At 44.3% G+C, this 19,086-nt stretch overlaps 1 protein-coding gene across 4 annotated transcripts in view; it reads right to left on the bottom strand.

Annotated features, from left to right (window-relative positions):
* METTL16 (methyltransferase 16, RNA N6-adenosine) overlaps nt 1–19,086 on the bottom strand; it is a 91,133-nt gene that overhangs the window by 18,192 nt on the left and 53,855 nt on the right. For all 4 annotated transcript variants that reach the window (XM_028835872.2, XM_028835871.2, XM_028835870.2 and 1 more), the window contains 2 exons: nt 8,903–8,972; nt 4,219–4,308 (listed from right to left, as the gene is read on the bottom strand). In XM_028835872.2, coding sequence (XP_028691705.1) covers nt 4,219–4,308; nt 8,903–8,972 — 160 coding nt within the window. The remainder of the gene's footprint in view (nt 1–4,218; nt 4,309–8,902; nt 8,973–19,086) is intronic.

Genomic DNA, 19,086 nt, shown 5'->3' on the forward strand with positions numbered 1-19,086 from the left:
CTGACCTTGTGATCCGCCCACCTCGGCCTCCCAAAGTGCTGGGATTACAGGCGTGAGCCACCGCGCCCGGCCGCCCAAACCATTTAACAGCAAGACACTTTCAACAAATAAATCAATGTATAAAATTGATAAAAGCAGATGAACTCTTTAAAATGAGAGGGAGGCCTCAAGTACCAGCCTGATGTCTGCCCCGCCCTGGGCCCCTGCACGGCACCCCTCAGCTATGTGATGGGACTGAAAACCTATGGAGCAGGGAGCCAGGCTCTGAAAACCTATGGAGAAGGGAGCCAGGCTCTGTCAGGACACCACCTCCAACACGCACAAAGTTGCCTAATTAATTTGACACCTCTCCTCCATCTGCTCTCCAAAAAGCTCTCTAGTTCTCACTCCCTAGACAGTCAGTCAGGTCCCAGGCTTAAAGGTAATGTCTTCAATGTAGAGGATCCTTTTCAAGCCCAGAGTTCCTGAGCAGCGCTCACACCAAGAGTGAACAACTCACTGGGGCGACATTTTCCCCCTTTTCTCTTAACAAACGTCAAACTTCCTTAAAGCAAACCAAAATAAAGCTAAATAATGCCTTGGGCAATGAGAGGAGAGCTGGAACAAAGAGGTAAGTGGCTTGTCAGAATTCTGCAGAGAACAGTTTGTAGAACACGCTTCCTTATATTCATCATTAGTTGAAATTATGGAACGAAATTCTATCAACATTAGGACCTGTCTTTTTGTTGCTAAAATAAATCCAGACAACAGGAATGGGCTGAGTGTGGACACGTGAATCACCAGTGAATTAGAATTTTTCAGCATTCAGCACCAACAGAAACGAGTCAGGAGGCCTGCGATAAGTGAAAACAGAAGTTGCCATAGTAACTTGCACATTTACCCTAAAATGGCGGGAGTGGGGGTGGGGAAATAGGTCAATGTTTCTGCTTAACTAGCTCTATTCCTTGTCTAAAGGAGCATCCTCCTCCTTCCTCACCCCCAACAGGAGCGAGAGGGGGAAAGTCAGATGGGCTTTTCAAAAAACGAGGGCGGGGAGAGAGGTCTAGGAAGAGGGAAGAGAACCAAGAGGACCGCCAAATACACGCCTCGTGAGTACCCTGGGACGACCCCCTGGGGAAAGCAGTTGCTGATCAAGGGCAGCAGCGCTAAGAAACTGTTGCTGGGTTACTACAAATCAGGAATTGCCGTTTTTTCCTGTAGCGGTTGAAGTGAGTCTAATGGAACACTTGGGAGTGCATTATTAGCAGCTTTTGGGGCTGGGGTACTGGTGGGGAGGGAGGAAGACTCTGGCATGGGGAAATCTGGGGCCCTTAGCATTCTGATGGTTGAGAACTAAGAACGGGGCTGAAGGATGCCCCAAAAACAGAGAAGAGGAGGAGAGGGAAGCGTAGGGGGTTCCTTTTCAAAATAAGCTGGTTTTGTTAACACAGAAGCAGTGCCCTTTACTATGTGGACCTGACATTACTACTCATCCAGGAGGGCCAGGAGGGCCAGGAGGACTCGGTCTCCGAGCTGGTGTGGCGTGCCAGGGCGCATTGTCCGCTCTTCCACCTGCGCTGCCGACCCATGGGGGAGGCGGGTTAAGCAGAAAGCACTTGAAAACAGGTGCAGTTCCACTGTCCTGCAGCTGTGCCTCCACGGGGCTAACTCAGAGCATTACTGATGATTTTAACCCTGTGGTGTGAGGGCCCTGGTATTCTAGAAAATGACAGAAAGGATAATCCTTCGGGGTGGTGAGGGGTGTTAAACAAGGAGAAGCATCTTTTAAAGCAGAGACTATTTCAAACACAGACCTCTAGATACCTTATGCACTGGCCAGGAGTCTACGCTTCAGGGAAAGGGCCATTCAAATGGCACTGGGGAGCGTACTTCAACCCCGCAGCGCTTCTAGCTGCAGAGCAGGACAGGCTCAACCTCGAATGTAAGCTCCCGTTTTCAGAAACATGGCGGCATCTGCAAACTGTTCCCTTGTGCCACATGTCTCTACTCCTCTACCCTACAAGGGCAGGGAAAGAGACTCACACACACAGCAACAGGTAAGATGACTTCAGAGACCAAGAGCGGCCAAGAGCTTGGGAGAGCGGCACCCAGAACCAGCCTGCCGCAGGCGCTGGGGGGAGACGTAAAGCAGCAGGTGTCGGTCCCCGCACATATAAGGAAAGGAAGAGCCCGTGCTGAGCAGGGTGTGCAGACGCTTCAGTTGGGAATCTCCAGGCAACAAGAAGCCAACCACACCTGGGAGGGAACTGTGAGAACCAGCAGAGGCTATTCTGTCACTGCCTCTCAGCACTGCCCAGATCATTGGGTCTGGCCAGCTCAGAGGCGGTTTTCCTTTACCTATAGCAGCACTGAGGACAAAGAGACATTTGTGAACAAATCTTTTTTTTTTTTTTTTTGAGACAGGGTCTCACTCTGTTGCCCCAGGCTGAAGTGCAGAAAGTGCAGTGACACGATCGGGGCTCACTGCAGCCTCCACCTGCCGGGCTCAAGTGATCCTCCCACCTCAGCCTCCCCAGCAGCTGGGACTACAGGCATGCGCCATCAAAATACAAAAATCGTTGTATGTTTTGTAGAGATGGGATTTCACCATGTTGCCTAGGCTGGTTTCCAGCTCCTGAGTTCAAGTGATCAGCCCGCCTCGGCCTCCCAGAGCGTGGAGATCACAGGTGTGAGCCACCAGGTCTGGTCACAAATCATTTCCTTAAACTTTTTATTCCAGAAAATGTTCTAGCATACACAAAATAGAAAGAGATAATGATCTATCACCCAGCTTCAAAAATGGTTAACATTCTGGTGCGAATCTGAAAGCCGAGATAGAACCCTTCATTAGAATGATCCCCGAGTGTTACACATCAAAACCTGCAATCCAAAAAGTCAACTTCTGCGTTCTCCAGGAGCCCCAGGAGGCAGCTATTCTAGGAAAGCGGCGGTGGTAAGGAAACGGAAGAGACCTCACTTTCAATTCCTGAGGAATGTCCACCAGCGTAATTATACCTGCAAAATGTTTCTACAGGTTATGTTACCTCAATTTTCTTTTTTTTTTGAGATGGAGTCTCGCTCTGTCGCTCAAGCTGGAGTGCAGTGGCCATATCTCAGCTCGCTGCAAGCTCCGCCTCCCGGGTTCACACCATTCTCCTGCCTCAGCCTCCCAAGTAGCTGGGACTACAGGCGCCTGTGACCACGCCCGGCTAGTTTTTTGTAATTTTTTTTAGTAGATACGGAGTTTCACCGTGTTAGCCAGGATGGTCTCGATCTCCTGACCTCGTGATCCACCCGTCTCGGCCTCCCAAAGTCCTGAGATTACAGGCTTGAGCCACCGGGCCCAGCCCTTGTTTTTTTAAAAATATTTTATTTTATTTATTTTATTTTTTTTTTTTTTTGAGACAGAGTCTCGCTCTGTCACCCAGGCTGGAGTGAGTGGCGCGATCTCGGCTCACTGCAAGCTCAGCCTCCCGGGTTCAAGCCATTCTCCTGCCTCAGCCTCCCGAGTAGCTGGGACTACAGGCACCCACCACCACGCCCGGCTAATTTTTTGTATTTTTAGTAGAGACGGGGTTTCACCGTGTTAGCCAGGATGGTCTCGATCTCCTGACCTCGTGATCCGCCCGTCTCGGCCTCCCAAAGTGCTGGGATTACAGGCTTGAGCCATCACGCCCGGCAAAATATTTTATTTTTAATACTTTTGAGACAGTCTTGCTCTGTGGCGCAAGCTGGAGTGCAGTGGCATAGTCTCAGCTCACTACAACCTCTGTCTCCTTGGTTCAAGCAATTCTCGTGCCTCAGCCTCCCTAGTAGCTGGCATTACAGGTGTGCACCACCACGTCCAGCTAATTTTTGTATTTTTAGCAGAGACACGGTTTCACCATGTTGGCCAGCAGGTCTCAAACTCCTGGCCTCGAGTTATCCACCCAGCTCAGTTTCCCAAAGTGCTGGAATTACAGGCATAAGCCACTGTGCCCGGCCACATTTTTAATTCCTAAAAGACACATTTCTGTCTGCTAAGCAAATACCACTGTGTTATACAAACTCACAGAGGAAGGCTCCACGGGCTCCAGGACCAGCCTTCTAGGTGTCTTGGTGACAACCCCTTTCCATTTTGACATAAGTATTTGGGGCAAACTTCAGTTAAACAGGACACTAGTGATTCAGTTCACTTATGACTGACCGAAACCCACCATGGGCTGGCAGGTGGCGAAGCTGAGCAAGGTCTGTACTTACTGGTACTGTTACATCATCGTAAAAACTCCAAGCTAAGGCCCATCTCATCGTCCGACCTTGACAGAATTCAGTGTAGGTGACTTTAGGAACCTGAAACCAACAAAGATAGCATCTCATCAAACTGAAATCACTCTACCAATATGTTTCTGGCTGCCGCCTCATGCTATATTATGTTGATCCTTCTTTTTTTTTTTTTTTTTTGAGACGGAGTCTCGCTGTGTCGCCCAGGCTGGAGTGCAGTGGCCGGATCTCAGCTCACTGCAAGCTCTGCCTCCCGGGTTTTTACGCCATTCTCCTGCCTCAGCCTCCCGAGTAGCCGGGACTACAGGCGCCCACCACCTCGCCCGGCTAGTTTTTTGTATTTTTTAGTAGAGACGGGGTTTCACCGTGTTAGCCAGGATGGTCTCGAACTCCTGACCTCGTGATCCGCCCGTCTCGGCCTCCCAAAGTGCTGGGATTACAGGCTTGAGCCACCGCGCCCGGCTGTTGATCCTTCTTTTTAATCAGCTAACAAACAATATTATCAAACAACAGTTATACACAGCTACCTAATAATAACTCATCTCTCAATAAAGTTGTATTTTTTTCTCCCATAAAACATAAGAGAATTTATAGATGTGACTTAAAGGTTCAAATATATGAAACACCAAAAACACAGCTCTTTAGAGAATTATTTGTAATATGACTCAAGTGAGTTTTTTTTTGTTGTTTTTTTTTTGAGACAGAGTCTCACCCTGTCACTCAGACTGGAGTGCAGTGGTGCGGTCTTGGCTCAGTGCAACCTCTGCCTCCCAGATTCAAGCAATTCTCCTGCCTCAGCCTCCCGAGTGGCTGGGATTACAGGTGAGTGCCACCATGTCCAGCTAATTTTTGTATTTTTAGTAGAGACGGGGTTTCACCATCTTGGCCAAGCTGCTCTCGAACTCCTGACCTCAAGCAATCTGCCCACCTTGGCCGCCCAAAGTGCTGAGATTACAGGTGTGAGTCACCTAAGTGGCCTCAAATGATTTTTTGTTTTCTTTTCTAGAAAGAAAGCCAACTAAAGCCTGACTAGATACAGATAGATAATCTCTTTTATCAATCAGATTTTAAGAAAGGTAAAGGAACAAGTTTGTAGCTCTCACAATTTACCCAAGAAATGGTATTGTGAGGAAAAGAGGAAGAAAGAATAGGACGTCAGAGAGAAACCAGAGACCAGAAACTCTGCTCCTCCCACCGATGTGCATCTGACGCTTTTGCTGAGAAGTCCTCTGACTCACACCAAACACCAGAAACTGGGAGGAAAGTGGAAGTGGCGGGGGGAGCATTTATTTTATTTAAAAGAAAATTGTTTTGGGAGACAGGGTCTCACTCTGTCGTCCAGACTGTAGTTCAGTGGTGTGATCTTAGCTTGCTGCAACTTCGACTTCCCAGGCTCAATGGATCCTCCCACCTCAGCCTCCTGAGTAGTGGGGACTACAGGCGCGCGCCATCATACTTGGCTAATTTTTTGTATTTTTTTGTTGAGATGGGATTTCACTGTGTTGCCCAGGCTGGTCTTGAATTCCTGGGCTCAAGCATTCTGCCCGCCTCAGCCTCCCAAAGTGCTGCGATTATAGACATGAGCCACTTTGCCCCGCTTGGGAGTACTTACTTGTGATCTGCCTTCTGAAACAGGAGCAGGGGGCTCTACTCTTGTGGAATGTCGGAATGTCATCCTAGCGGGAAGCACACGGGACCGAGACTGTGTTCTGGTGCTGTTCCCCCAGAGCTAACTGCATGGCCCACAACAAAACCTTACACCTACCTAGCTTGAGTTTCTGGATCTATAAAGGAGTGAGTTGAACTTGTCTTGGAGGCATGGTAAAAAAAAAAATTTAAAAAAATTAAAAATAAAAAGGAGTTCGATGTGAGGTCAGTGGTAGATACCAGGTTTTTTGATTTCCGGTTTCTCTCTGACATTCTACTCATCTGTTTTTCTCCACCCTTCTCTGTTATAATTGTCAAAAAAGGCCTTGTTTTAATAATCTATAAAAAATACATTTTAGCCCTAAAAATATAGAACTTAGAAAACAAAACAAAAAAAATATTTAGAGTTTTAGAGTATAAAGAAAATTCTATACTCAAAACTACCATCAGAGTAGATACAGGTCAGGTGCGTGGGTCACGCCTGTAATCCCAGCGCTTTGGGAGGCCAAGGTGGGAGGATCACTTGAGGCCAGTAGTTTGAGACCAGCCTGGGCAATACAGCGAGACCCTATCTTTATAAAAAATAAGGATTACTTGAGTGCAGGAGTTTGAAACCAGTCTGGGCAACACAGAGAGACCTTGTTTCTACTAAAGATTTAAAAATTAGCTGGGCATGGTGGTGTGTGCCAACAGTCCCAGCTACTTAGGAGGCTGAAGTGGGAGGATCGCTTGAGCCTAGAAGTTTGAGGTTGCAGCAAACTATGATCATGCAACCACACTACAGTCTGGTTGACAGAGCAAGACCCCATCTTTTTCTTTTTTTTTTTTTTTGAGATGGAGTCTAGCTGTGTCACCAGGCTGCAGTGCAGTGGCACGATCTCAACTCACTGCAACCTCTGCCTCCCAGGTTCAAGTGATTCTCCTGTCTCAGCCTCCTGAGTAGCTGGGACAACAGGTGCCCGCCACCATGCCTGGCTAATATTTGTATTTTTAGTAGAGATGGGGTTTCACTATGTTGCCCAGGATGGTCTCGATCTCTTGACCTTGTGATCCGCCTGCATTGGCCTCCCAAAGTGCTGGGATTACAGGCATGAGCCACTGCACCTAGCCCGACCCCATTTCTAAAAAAAAAGAAAAAAAAAAAAAAAAGAAAGAAGGAAAAAAGTATATGTGGCCGGGCGCGGTGGCTCAAGCCTGTAATCCCAGCACTTTGGGAGGCCGAGACGGGCGGATCACGAGCTCAGGAGATCGAGACCGTCCTGGCTAACACGGGCGAAACCCCATCTCTACTAAAAAAAAATACAAAAAAACTAGCTGGGCGAGGTAGCGGGCGCCTGTAGTCCCAGCTACTTGGGAGGCTGAGCCAGGAGAATGGCGTAAACCCGGGAGGCGGAGCTTGCAGTGAGTTGAGATCGGGCCACTGCACTGAAGCCTGGGCGACAGAGCAAGACTCCGTCTCAAAAAAAAAAAAAAAAAAAAGAAAAAAGTATATGTATATATGAAAAATAACCTCAAGATGGGCTAAAGACTTGAATGTAATACCTGAAAGTATACAAAATACTAGAAGACTTAGTTCCAAAGGAAAAGAAATCATTAGGTGGGGTACAACGATGCACACCTGTAATCCCAGCACTTTGGGAGGCTGAGGTGAGAGGACTGCTTGAGCCCAGGAGTTTGAGACCAGCCTGGGCAGCACAGCAAGACCCCATCACTACTAATAAAAAAAAAACAAAATAGCTAGGGATGGTGCCATGTGCCTAGAGTCCCAGCTGCTCAGGAGGCTGAGGCGGGAGGATGGGTTGAGCCCAGGAGGTCAAGGTTACAGTGAGTCATGATCCCACCACTGTACTCCAGCCTGGGAACAGAGCTAGACCTGGTCAAAAAAAAAAAAGAAAAGAAAGAAAAGATATCTGGACTTGAATTAACTTAAGTATCCATCAACAAAGGATTGGATAAAAAAAAAAAAAAAATGTAGGCCGGGCGCGGTGGCTCAAGCTTGTAATCCCAGCACTTTGGGAGGCCGAGACGGGCGGATCACAAGGTCAGGAGATCGAGACCATCCTGGCTAACACGGTGAAACCCCGTCTCTACTAAAAAAAACAAACAAACAAACAAAAAAAACTAGCCGGGCGAGGTGGCGGGCGCCTGTAGTCCCAGCTACTCGGGAGGCTGAGGCAGGAGAATGGCGGGAACCCGGTAGGCGGAGCTTGCAGTGAGCTGAGATCCGGCCACAGCACTCCAGCCTGGGCGACAGAGCGAGACTCTGTCTCAAAAAAAAAAAAAAGTAGTATACACATATAATGGAATACTATTCAGCCATAAAGAAGAATGAAATTGTGTCTTCGGCAACATGGATAGAACTGGAGGCCATTATCTTTTTTTTTTTTTTTTTTTTTTTTTTTTTTGAGACGGAGTCTGTCTGGAGACAGCCTGTGTCCAGTCTGTTGCCCAGGCTGGAGTGCAGTGGTGCAATCTTGGCTCACTGCAAGCTCCGCTTCCCGGGTTCATGCCATTCTCCTGCCTCAGCCTCCCAAGTAGCTAGGACTACAGGCGCCCACCGCCACACCCAGCTACTTTTTTTGTACTTTTAGTAGAGACAGGGTTTCACCATGTTAGCCAGGATGGTCTTAATCTCCTAACCTCGAGATCTACCTGCCTTGGCCTCCCAAAGTGCTGGGATTACAGGCGTGAGCCACCGTGCCCAGCCAGCTGGAGGCCATTATCTTATGTGAAACAACTGAGACATAGAAAGACAAACACCACATGTTCTTAGTTCTAAGTAGAGTTAAATAATGTGTACACATGGAAGCAAAGTATGGAATGATGGATGAATGAAGACTTGTGGTTGGGGAGCGGGAGACCGGGTGATGGGAGGTTGCTTAATTGTTCCAGTGATAGTTACATTGAAGGCCCTGACTTCACCACAATGCAATATATCAATGTAGCAAAACTGTACTTGTGCCCCATGGATACAAAGAAAAGTAGCTACGTGAGAACAGTAATGAGGAAGCCTCACCCCTTGTATGCGAAGCTCTTCCTTCAGAGGCGCCAGGCTGCATTTCTTTCCCAGCATACAGCTATACCATCTAGGGGAAAAAAAAAATCAGACAAGTAAACACTGTTTATGTGGTTAAAATTTTAAACTAAGCTTATTCAAGTGAATAAGATGAGAATAGTAACAAACAAACACTGAGTAAGGTCACAAGTGAAAAATAACAAGAATTGCATATAATGTATTTAGACAAAGACCAAATCTAATGATGGAAAACAAGCCCAAGGCAACTTAATAAAATATATATATATATATAAATGCACTTAGCCTCTCCAGTGCTTCAGGGCTATATATTAAATATTTGAGTAAAGCAGTCTCATCTGTCATGCTTACAATGAAGGCTGTTTAGCTCTAGGACAGAAATTAGAAAATAAAGAACAACAAAAACATCATACTAAGAGAACTTATAAGATCCAGCATGAACCTATATTGTGAGATGTCCTCATCTGCAAGTAATTTAAGGATAGATAATGAGTTTCAACAGATCATGAAATCAATTTGTTCTAGAGTAAAAACAAATCCAGAAGAAGGAATGTGGAGAAGTTGGACTGAACTGATTAAAAGGTAAAGAGACAGAATTTATTTCTTCTGATTATTCTGAAAAGTTTGTAAAGGACCTCTGCTTCAGCCCATGAAAGATGAGTTACTACAGGAATTGCCCTTCCACCATAAACAACCAGGAAACTGGACAAAACATATAAAAGAGCTGTTTTTCAGACACTGGACAACTGGCAGTGCAGACCTACAGTCCCAGAAACAAACAAGGTGAGTCTGCATTTGCCAGAGCTTCCTACTTGAAGGAAATTCCCAGACTGCAGTACAGGGAAAAGAAATTCGAACACAGTCCAGCGTCTTGCTGAGTTGACGAGACACAGATCGAAGGTCACACATGCTGACGGAGTTAATGATTTGTAAAGCAAATTAACAACAGCAAATGAAACCCAAGTAAGAAGAAGAAAGGAAAAAACAAATAAAGATTAGAGCAGAAACTGAGGAAAGAGAAAACAAACAATGGAGAAGAATAATGAAATCAAGAGCTGGTTCTTTGAAAACAAATTTTCTTGAAGTCAAGAAAAAAAGAAGACGTGAACTCTCAGTATCAGAACTGAAAGAGCGGACGTCCCACAGATCCTCCAGGTATTAAAGGATGTGAAGAGAGTATAGAACAACTTTTTGCCAACAAATTTCACAACTTTGATGAAACAAATTCCTTCAAAAACACAAACTACCCAAGATTACTCAAGAAGAAATAGATAACTTGAATAGTTTTTTTTTTCTTTTTTTTTTTTTTTTTGAGATAGAGTCTTGCTCTGTTGCCCAGGCTGGAGTGCAGTGGCACCATCTGGACTCTCTGCCACCTCCGCCTCCTGGGCTCAAGCGATTTTCCTGCCTCAGCCTCCCAAGTAGCTGGGATTATATGTGTGTGCCACCAGGCCCAGCTAATTTTTTTGTTTTTGAGACAGTCTCACTCTGTCGCCCAGGCTGGAGTACAGTGGCGTGATCTCCACTCACTGCAACCTCCGCCTCCCGGGCTCAAGCGATTTTCCTGCCTCAGCCTCCCAAGTAGCTGGGATTATATGTGTGTGCCACCAGGCCCAGCTAATTTTTTTGTTTTTGAGACAGTCTCACTCTGTCGCCCAGGCTGGAGTACAGTGGCGTGATCTCCACTCACTGCAACCTCCGCCTCCCGGGCTCAAGCGATTTTCCTGCCTCAGCCTCCTCAGTAGTTGGGATTAAAAGCATGCGCCACCACACCCTCCTAATTTTCTTTTGTATTTTTAGTACAGACAGCATTTCACCATGTTGGCCAGGCTGGTCTCAAACTCCTGACCTCAGCTGATCCACCCACCTCAGCCTCCCTAAGTGCTGGAATTACAAGCATGAGCCACTGTGCCTGACAAAGAAATAGATAACTTGAATAGTTCTCTATCAATTAAAGAAACTGAATTTGTATTAAAAACTTTCCAGACCCAAGTCACTTTCACTAGTGAATTCTACTAAACATTTAAGGAATAAAAAATATTAATTCTATGCAAACTCTTCCAAAAAATTTTACAAGAGGGAACACTTCCCAACTCATAAGGCCAGTATTTATTTATTTATTTTTATTTATTTATTTTGAGACAGACTCTCACTCTGTCGCCCAGGCTGGAGTGCAGTGGCACGATCTCGGCTCACTGCAAGCTCCACCTCCTGGGTTCATGCCATTCTCCTGCCTCAGCCTCCCAAGTAGCTGGGATTACAGGCACCTGCCACCATGCCCGGCTAATTTTTTTATTTTTAGTAGAGACGGGGGTTTCACCGTGTTAGCCAGGATGGTCTCGATCTCCTGACCTCGTGATCCACCCACCTCGGCCTCCCAAAGTGTTGGGATTACAGGCGTGAGCCACCACACCAGGCCCATAAGGCCAGTATTACATCGACAAATCATATCATTTCTTACAATGATAAGAAAACTATAGGCCAGCCTGGTGACAGAGCGAGACTCCGTCTCAAAAAAAAAAAAAAAAAAAGTAAAATACTAATAAATCAACTGTATTTTCTTAGAGCAGCAATACATAATTTAGAAATTAAAATTGTAAAATGCCATTTATGGTAGCATGAAAATACATAAAATACTTAGGAATAAAATTCATATAATGTGTGTAAAGAAAACTACAAAGCACTGCTGAAAGATAAGACCTAAATAAATGAACAGCTAAACCAGGTTGGAATGGAAGACTCATTATTGTTAAGGTATCAGTTCTTTCCAACTTAATCTATAAATTCAACACAATCCCAACCATAAATTTTCATGAAAACTGATAAACTGAGGCTGAAATTTATATGGAGATGCAAAAGATTGCCACTGGCTAAAACGAATGTTTTTCCACAAAGCCAGGGCATCACTATGTTGCACAGGCTGGTCTCGAACTCCTGCACGCAAGCAGTCCTCCTGCCTCAGCCTCCCAGCATGCTGGGATCACAGGCGTGCGTCACCATGTCTGGCTGAAAACAATTTTGAAAAAAAATAACAAAGATAGAGGATGTGCACTGCCGGATTTCAAGACTTCTATAAAGCTATGATAATTCAGACCATATGGTACTGGCATAAGATAGATACAGATTAACAGAATGGAGCAGAGTCCAGAAATAACTCACTTATAAGGTCAGTTGATTTTAAACAAAGGCCCTTAAAAGTTCAAAATTGTGCTCTTTAAAAGAGATTCATAAAAATGCAAACCCAACTACAGACTGGGAGGAAATACTTGCAAAACACATTTGACAATGGACTGTACTCAGAATCTATAAAGAACAACCAGTCAGGCCGGGCGCGGTGGCTCACGCCTGTAATCCCAGCACTTTGGGAGGCCGAGACGGGCGGATCACTAGGTCAGGAGATCGAGACCATCCTGGCTAACACGGTGAAACCCCGTCTCTACTAACAAAATACAAAAAACTAGCCGGGCGAGGTGACAGGTGCGTGTAGTCCCAGCTACTCGGGAGGCTGAGGTGGGAGAATGGCGTGAACCCAGGAGGCGGAGCTTGCAGTGAGCTGAGATCTGGCCACTACACTCCAGCCTGGGCAGCAGAGCGAGACTCCATCTCACAAAAAAAAAAAAAAAAAAAAAAAAAAAAAAGGCCGGGCGCGGTGGCTCAAGCCTGTAATCCCAGCACTTTGGGAGGCCGAGACGGACGGATCACGAGGTCAGGAGATCAAGACCATCCTGGCTAACCCGGTGAAACCCCATCTCTACTAAAAAATACAAAAAACTAGCCGGGCGAGGTGGCGGGCGCCTGTAGTCCCAGCTACTCGGGAGGCTGAGGCAGGAGAATGGCGTGAACCCGGGAGGCGGAGCTTGCAGTGAGCTGAGATCCGGCCACCGCACTCCAGCCTGGGCGACAGAGCGAGACTCCGTCTCAAAAAAAAAAAAAAAAAAAAAAAAAAAAAAAAAAAAAGAACGACCAGTCAGTAAGATTAATAAACCAATAAAAAGGAGATACGGGAATGACCAATAAGCACACGCGGATGCTTCCTATCACCAGCCACCAGAGAAATGCAGATTCTAATCATAATGAGAGACCACTACACCCACCCATGAGAACAGATACATTTTCAAAAGGTGACAACAGTACCAAATGGTGTCAACGGAAACTCTCAGATATTGCTGGTGGGAATGTAAAATACTGTACAGTCACTTTGAAAAGCAGCTTCTTATAAAGTTAAACATATACTTACAACAGGACCAGGAGTCCTCCTCTCAGGTATTTACTTAAGATGGAGGAAAATTTAATTACGCAGAAAAAATTATAAGCAAATGTTCAGTTTTATTCCTACTAGTCAAATCCTGGAAATGATCCAAATGTCCATCAACTGGCAAATGGATGAACAAACTGTGGTATCCTCAGCCTTTTTAGCAACAAAAGGGACAGGCCACTGACACAAAAAAAGCATGGCTATGCTACATGAAAGAAACCAGACAATCAAAACCTGCATTTTCTATGCCTCCATTTGTATGAAAAGTCTAGAACACACAAAACTGTTGGGACAGAAAGTACATCAGGACTACAGGAAGCTGGGAGCACAGCGTGGACAGACTGCAGAGGGGAACAGGAAACTTTTTAGGGTGACAGAAATGTTCCACTTTTGTCTAAACTCATGCAACTGCACACATAAATGGGAATCACTTAAGTTTACCTCAGAACGACTGACTGAAACATATAAATGTGGTTATCTTATACTTTCAAATGCACATAAAATAAGAGTTAACAATATCGTAATGTTTTACACGTTTCCTTCTTGTTTTATAACAATTTAGCCAAACAATACATATTCTGTCTCCTGCCTTTCTCACTGAGCATTATAATCACCTGTGTCACAAAATTCACCTAATCACATTAAAAGGGAAATTTCAGATTAAAGGATATACACTCAATATTTAATTGTTTATATACAAAATGCATACTACGAAGATGAATTTTCAAGTGACTAAAATTCTAAGAGAATTTAAGAGTCTCTAAAATCACAAATTAGGTTAAAACTGTATAAAACTGACATTTTTATACATCAAAAACTATTTTATAGGTCAAAAACTGTTGAAGACTGGCAACCTGGTATTTCAACCTCATAAATAACATATATGAAAAATTAATTATTTTTAAAGTATGAAAAATACTACTATATTACGTTAGAAATAGCGGGCATCAACAAATATTTTGTCTTGATTGTGAATTCAACACGAGGTGACTGCACCTATTTTTGTTTAGGCAATCCTTTTTCCCTTTGAAAACAAAGAAATAATTGGTATAGCTAAACTACTTTAAACAAACCCCAGTAAAGTTATTTAAAGGATAATAAATTTCATTTGGTGGTTTAAAAATGTTTAGAAGAAGGCCGGGCGCGGTGGCTCAAGCCTGTAATCCCAGCACTTTGGGAGGCCGAGACGGGCGGATCACGAGGTCAGGAGATCGAGACCATCCTGGCTAACACGGTGAAACCCCGTCTCTACTAAAAAAATACAAAAAACTAGCCGGGCGAGGTGGTGGGCGCCTATAGTCCCAGCTACTCAGGAGGCTGAGGCAGGAGAATGGCGTAAATCCGGGAGGCGGAGCTTGCAGTGAGCCGAGATCCGGCCACTGCACTCCAGCCTGGGCGACAGAGCGAGACTCCGCCTCAAAAAAAAAAAAAAAAAAAAAAAAAACAAAGTTTAGAAGAAAAATAGTATGTTCCCTTTAAGAAACTATCATCAGGCACAGTGGCTCACACCTGTAATCCCAGCACTCTGGAAGGCCAAGGCGGGAGGATCACTTGGGGTCAGGAGTTCGAGACCAGCCTGGCCAACATGGGGAAACCCTGTCTCTATTAAAAAATACAAAAAAAAATTAGCTGGGCATGGTGGTGCATATCTGTAGTCTCAGTTACACAGGAGGCTGAAGCAGGAGAATCGCCTGAACCCAGGAGGTGGAGGCTGCAGTGAGCTGAGATCGTGGCACTGCCCTCCAGCCTGGGTGACAGAGGTAGACTCTGTTTCAAAAAAAAAAAAAAAAAAAAACCCAGAAAAGCAAGTGTATAAATGGAGGAATCATTGACCAGGAATTTAAAGCTTTGGGTATGTTATGAACAAGATGAAGTAAGAGAAAATAAGGAGCAATTAGTGCTGATAAAATAACAGCATAAAACAGGTTAATTAACACTTTCCTTTAAAACTAGCACTCCTGAACAGATTAAATAGATTGGAGCTATCAGAAGCCAAGAAATGGCCTAGAACAACAAAGAAAGATACTGGATGGGCTTGGTGGCTCACATCTGTAATCCCAGCACTTTGGGAGGGTGAGGCAGGTGGATCACTTGAGCCCAGGAGTTCGAGACCATCCTGGGCAACATGGCAAGATCCCATCTCTTACAAAAAATAGCTGGGCATGGTGGTGCATGCCTGTGACCCCAGCTACTAGGGGGGCTGAAGTGGTAGGACTGCTTGAGCCTGGGAGGTCAGGGCTGCAGTGAGCAGTGATTGCGCCACTGCACCCCAGCTTGGATGACAGAGCAAGCGCTTGTCTCAAAAAAAAAAAAAAAAAAAAAAAAAAAAAGATACCGTAAGGTTCTTCAGGAGATGAAGGAAAAGAAATATTTAGAAGACAAGAAAGACTAGTAAGAGTTAAACATACCATTGACAATTAACAGACACTTGGGAGGGAGTTCATATTTCTTTTAACCTTTGCACTAAACTGAATACCACACAGCAAATCTTTTCAGATTGAATGTCATATATACACTGTTTACAGCAACAGTTGTATTTGTTATGGAAAAAGCAGAAGTCACTGGATGTGTTAAAAATCCTATTTTAGCTGCACATTTAAAATATGCCTACCCACTAGATCCTAGCTACTCTCAACAGGCATCTTGTGACAACTAATCAAAATGCAAGTGGAAAAAAAAACGAAGAAAAGGAAGATCTAGTCACCCAAGAGACTTTGAATCCATTAAACTATTTTAATGATGAAAGTAGCACTCTACTTATTACAACATTTAGGAATTCCTCTGAGATGGTAGGTTTCAAGAAAAATTATTTTGAAATACTTTCAAACTTCCAGAAGAGTGGCAAGATTTGTGCAAATGTCTCCAGTATACCCTTCACCCAGATTCACCAGTTACATCTTCCTTCATTTACCCATTCTGTATGTGTGTGTGTTTTCCTAAGCTGTTTGAGAATTAGCTATGGACATCACCATGTCTCATTAACTGTAATATTTTGGCATGTCCATTTTAAAAGCACGTATTGTTTTTTGGTTTTTTGGGGTTTTTTTTTAAACATTTTGTTTAGACAGAGGCTCACTCTGTCTCCCAGGCTGGAGTGAGGTAGTGCAATCTCAGCTCACTGCAACCTCTGCCTCCAAGGCTCAAGCGGTTCTCCTGCCTCAGCCTCCAGAGTAGCTGGGATTACAGGTATGTGCCACCACAACAGGCTAATTTTTGTATTTTTCCTAGAGACGGGGTTTCACCATGTTGGCCAGGCTGGTCTTGAACTCCTGACCTCAGGTGATCCGCCCTCCTCGGCCTCCCAAAGTGCTGGGATTACAGGTGTGAGCCACTGCGCCCAGCGGAAACAAGTGTATTCATTTTTGTAACCACAGAAGAATTATCAAATTGCTAAAACTTAACACTCATTCAATACTATTATCCGGAATACAGTCCATACTTAAATTTCACCTGTTTATCCCTATTTTCTCCCCTGATGCAAGGCCCATTAGGATTGTGAATTTCGTGTACTTGTCATGTCTCTTTAGCCTCCTTCAATCTGGAATAGTTCCTCAGTCTTCTTTTACTCTCATGACCTTAATGTTTTTGAGGAGCTGTTTTTACAAAATCCCTCAATTCGCTGTGTCTGAAGTTTCCACGTCGTTAGATTCAGATTACACATTTTCGGCAAGAAGAGCACGGAGGTGCTGCTTGTCCTTCCAGGTGCATCACATCAAGAAATGAGCACACAGCAAACTCTTTGTTTACTCTGTAAACTCCTACGTTTCTCTTTGTAATTGTAAGTAACCTAAAAGGGGGGGGTGGTTCTTTGAAACTAGGTAATTATCCTGTTCCTTTTCAAATTTCCCCTTGCCAATTGTTCCACGAATCAATTATTACTATGATTGTTGCAAAATTTAAGAGCCTCTAAAATCACAAATTAGGTTAAAACTGTATGCAACTGACATTTTTATATGTCAAAAACTGTTTTATAAGTCAAAAACTGTTTTATAGGTCAAAAACCATTGAAGACTGGCAATCTGGTATTTCAACCTCATACATTAAATAACATAAATGAAAAATCTAATTAATTTTAAAAGTATGAAATTAGTAATGTAATAGTCTAAGTTTATTATTCTTTCTATATTTGTTCGTCGGCATTCACACTATCCCCTGTATGTATTTCATTTATCTTATTCAGTGGGTTATAAGTCATTCATCTTGAAACTCATGTTGTCCCAGCTTTGCCCTGAGCTCACTCTAGGTTCTTCTGACATGTCATTTTTTGAGTATGTCATTACTTTCTGGTACTAGAAGATATTCCAGGCTCATCGTGTACTTATCCTAACTCAGAACTGGAATTTACCATTTCTCCAAAAAATTTTTTTCCCCTCAGTGGGGAACGGTTATTTAGAAACTCATTAAAAACTAAAGTGAAGTATAATATAGAAAAACAGGAAAGCAGAGGTTTAGGGTATAAGCAATTATGAACCTTACCTAAAAAGTTCTCTAAGTAGTAAAATCTAACACCTTGTTGCCTATAATAAATTACTAGAACGAATGCCCCTAGACATTCAACAGAGCAGCCCTAATGTCCACCTGATCTGAAAATTTACTATTTAAACTATCATAAACTTCGAATCTATATAACTAAAAATGAACTTTTATCCTATGCTCTTATTAATCAGTGATTTTAATTAGTCACTTTTTGACATGGATAAGAAAGACTACATTATTATTTTCTTTTCTTTTTTTTTTCTGAGATGGAGTCTTGCTCAGCCTCCCAGGGTGGAGTGCTGTGGCGTGATCTCGGCTCACTGCAACCACTGTCTCCTGGGTTCAAGCAATTCTCCGCATCTCAGCAAACCGAGTAGCTGGGATTACAGGCACCCGCCATCACGCCCAGCTAATTTTTCTATTTTAGTAGAGATGGGGTGTCACCATGTTGGTCAGGCTGGTCTTGAACTCCTGACCCCTGGTGATCTTCTCACCCTGGCCTCCCAAAGTGCTGGGATTACAGGCATGAGCCCCCGTGCCCGGCCAAAAGACTACATTATAACAAGCAAGTGGAACCAAGGCTTTTAGTTAATTAATTTATTATTTTTGAGATGGAGTCTCACTCTGTTGCTCAGGCTGAATGAAGTGCAGTGGCGCAATCTCGGTTCACTGCAACCTCTGCCTCCCAGTTTCAAGTGATTCTCCTGCCTCAGCCTCCCAAGCAGCTGGGATTACAGGCACGTGCCACTATGCCCAGGTACTTTTTTTTTTTTTTTTTTTTGAGATAGAGTCTCATTCTGTTGCCCAGGCTGGAGTGCAGTAGCGCTATCTTGGCACACTGCAACCTCCACCTCCCAGGTTCAAGTGATTCTCCTGCCTAAGCCTCCCAAATAGCTGGGACTATAGGCATGCACCACCATGCCTGGCTACTTTTTGTATTTGTATAGAGACAGGTTTCACCATGTTGGCCAGGCTGGTCTTGAACTCCTGACCTCAGGTGATCTGCCCACCTCGGCCTCCCAAAGTGCTGGGATTACAGGCACGAGCCACCGTGCCTAGCCCGCCCAGCTACTTTTTATATGTTTAGTATTTTTTTGTATTTTTTGTATTTTTTTGTATTTTTAGTAGAGACAGGATTTCAACATGATGGCCAGGCTGGTCTTGAACTCCTGACCTCAGGTGATCCACCCACCTCAGCCTCCCAAAGTGCTGGGATTACAGGCATGAGCCACCGCGCCCAGCCTGTTATTCCTTTTTAGACTGCTAGATGAACTCAAAATACATGCTTGTTGATTTTAAGAATTCTCTTCTTTGGCCGGGCGCGGTGGCTCACGCCTGTAATCCCAGCACTTTGGGAGGCCAAGACGGGAGGATCACGAGGTCAGGAGATCGAGACCATCCTGGCTAACATGGTGAAACCCCGTCTCTACTAAAA

The sequence above is a fragment of the Macaca mulatta genome, chromosome 16 (genome assembly GCF_049350105.2).
Source record: "Macaca mulatta isolate MMU2019108-1 chromosome 16, T2T-MMU8v2.0, whole genome shotgun sequence".
In the NCBI taxonomy this organism is placed as follows: domain Eukaryota; kingdom Metazoa; phylum Chordata; class Mammalia; order Primates; family Cercopithecidae; genus Macaca; species Macaca mulatta.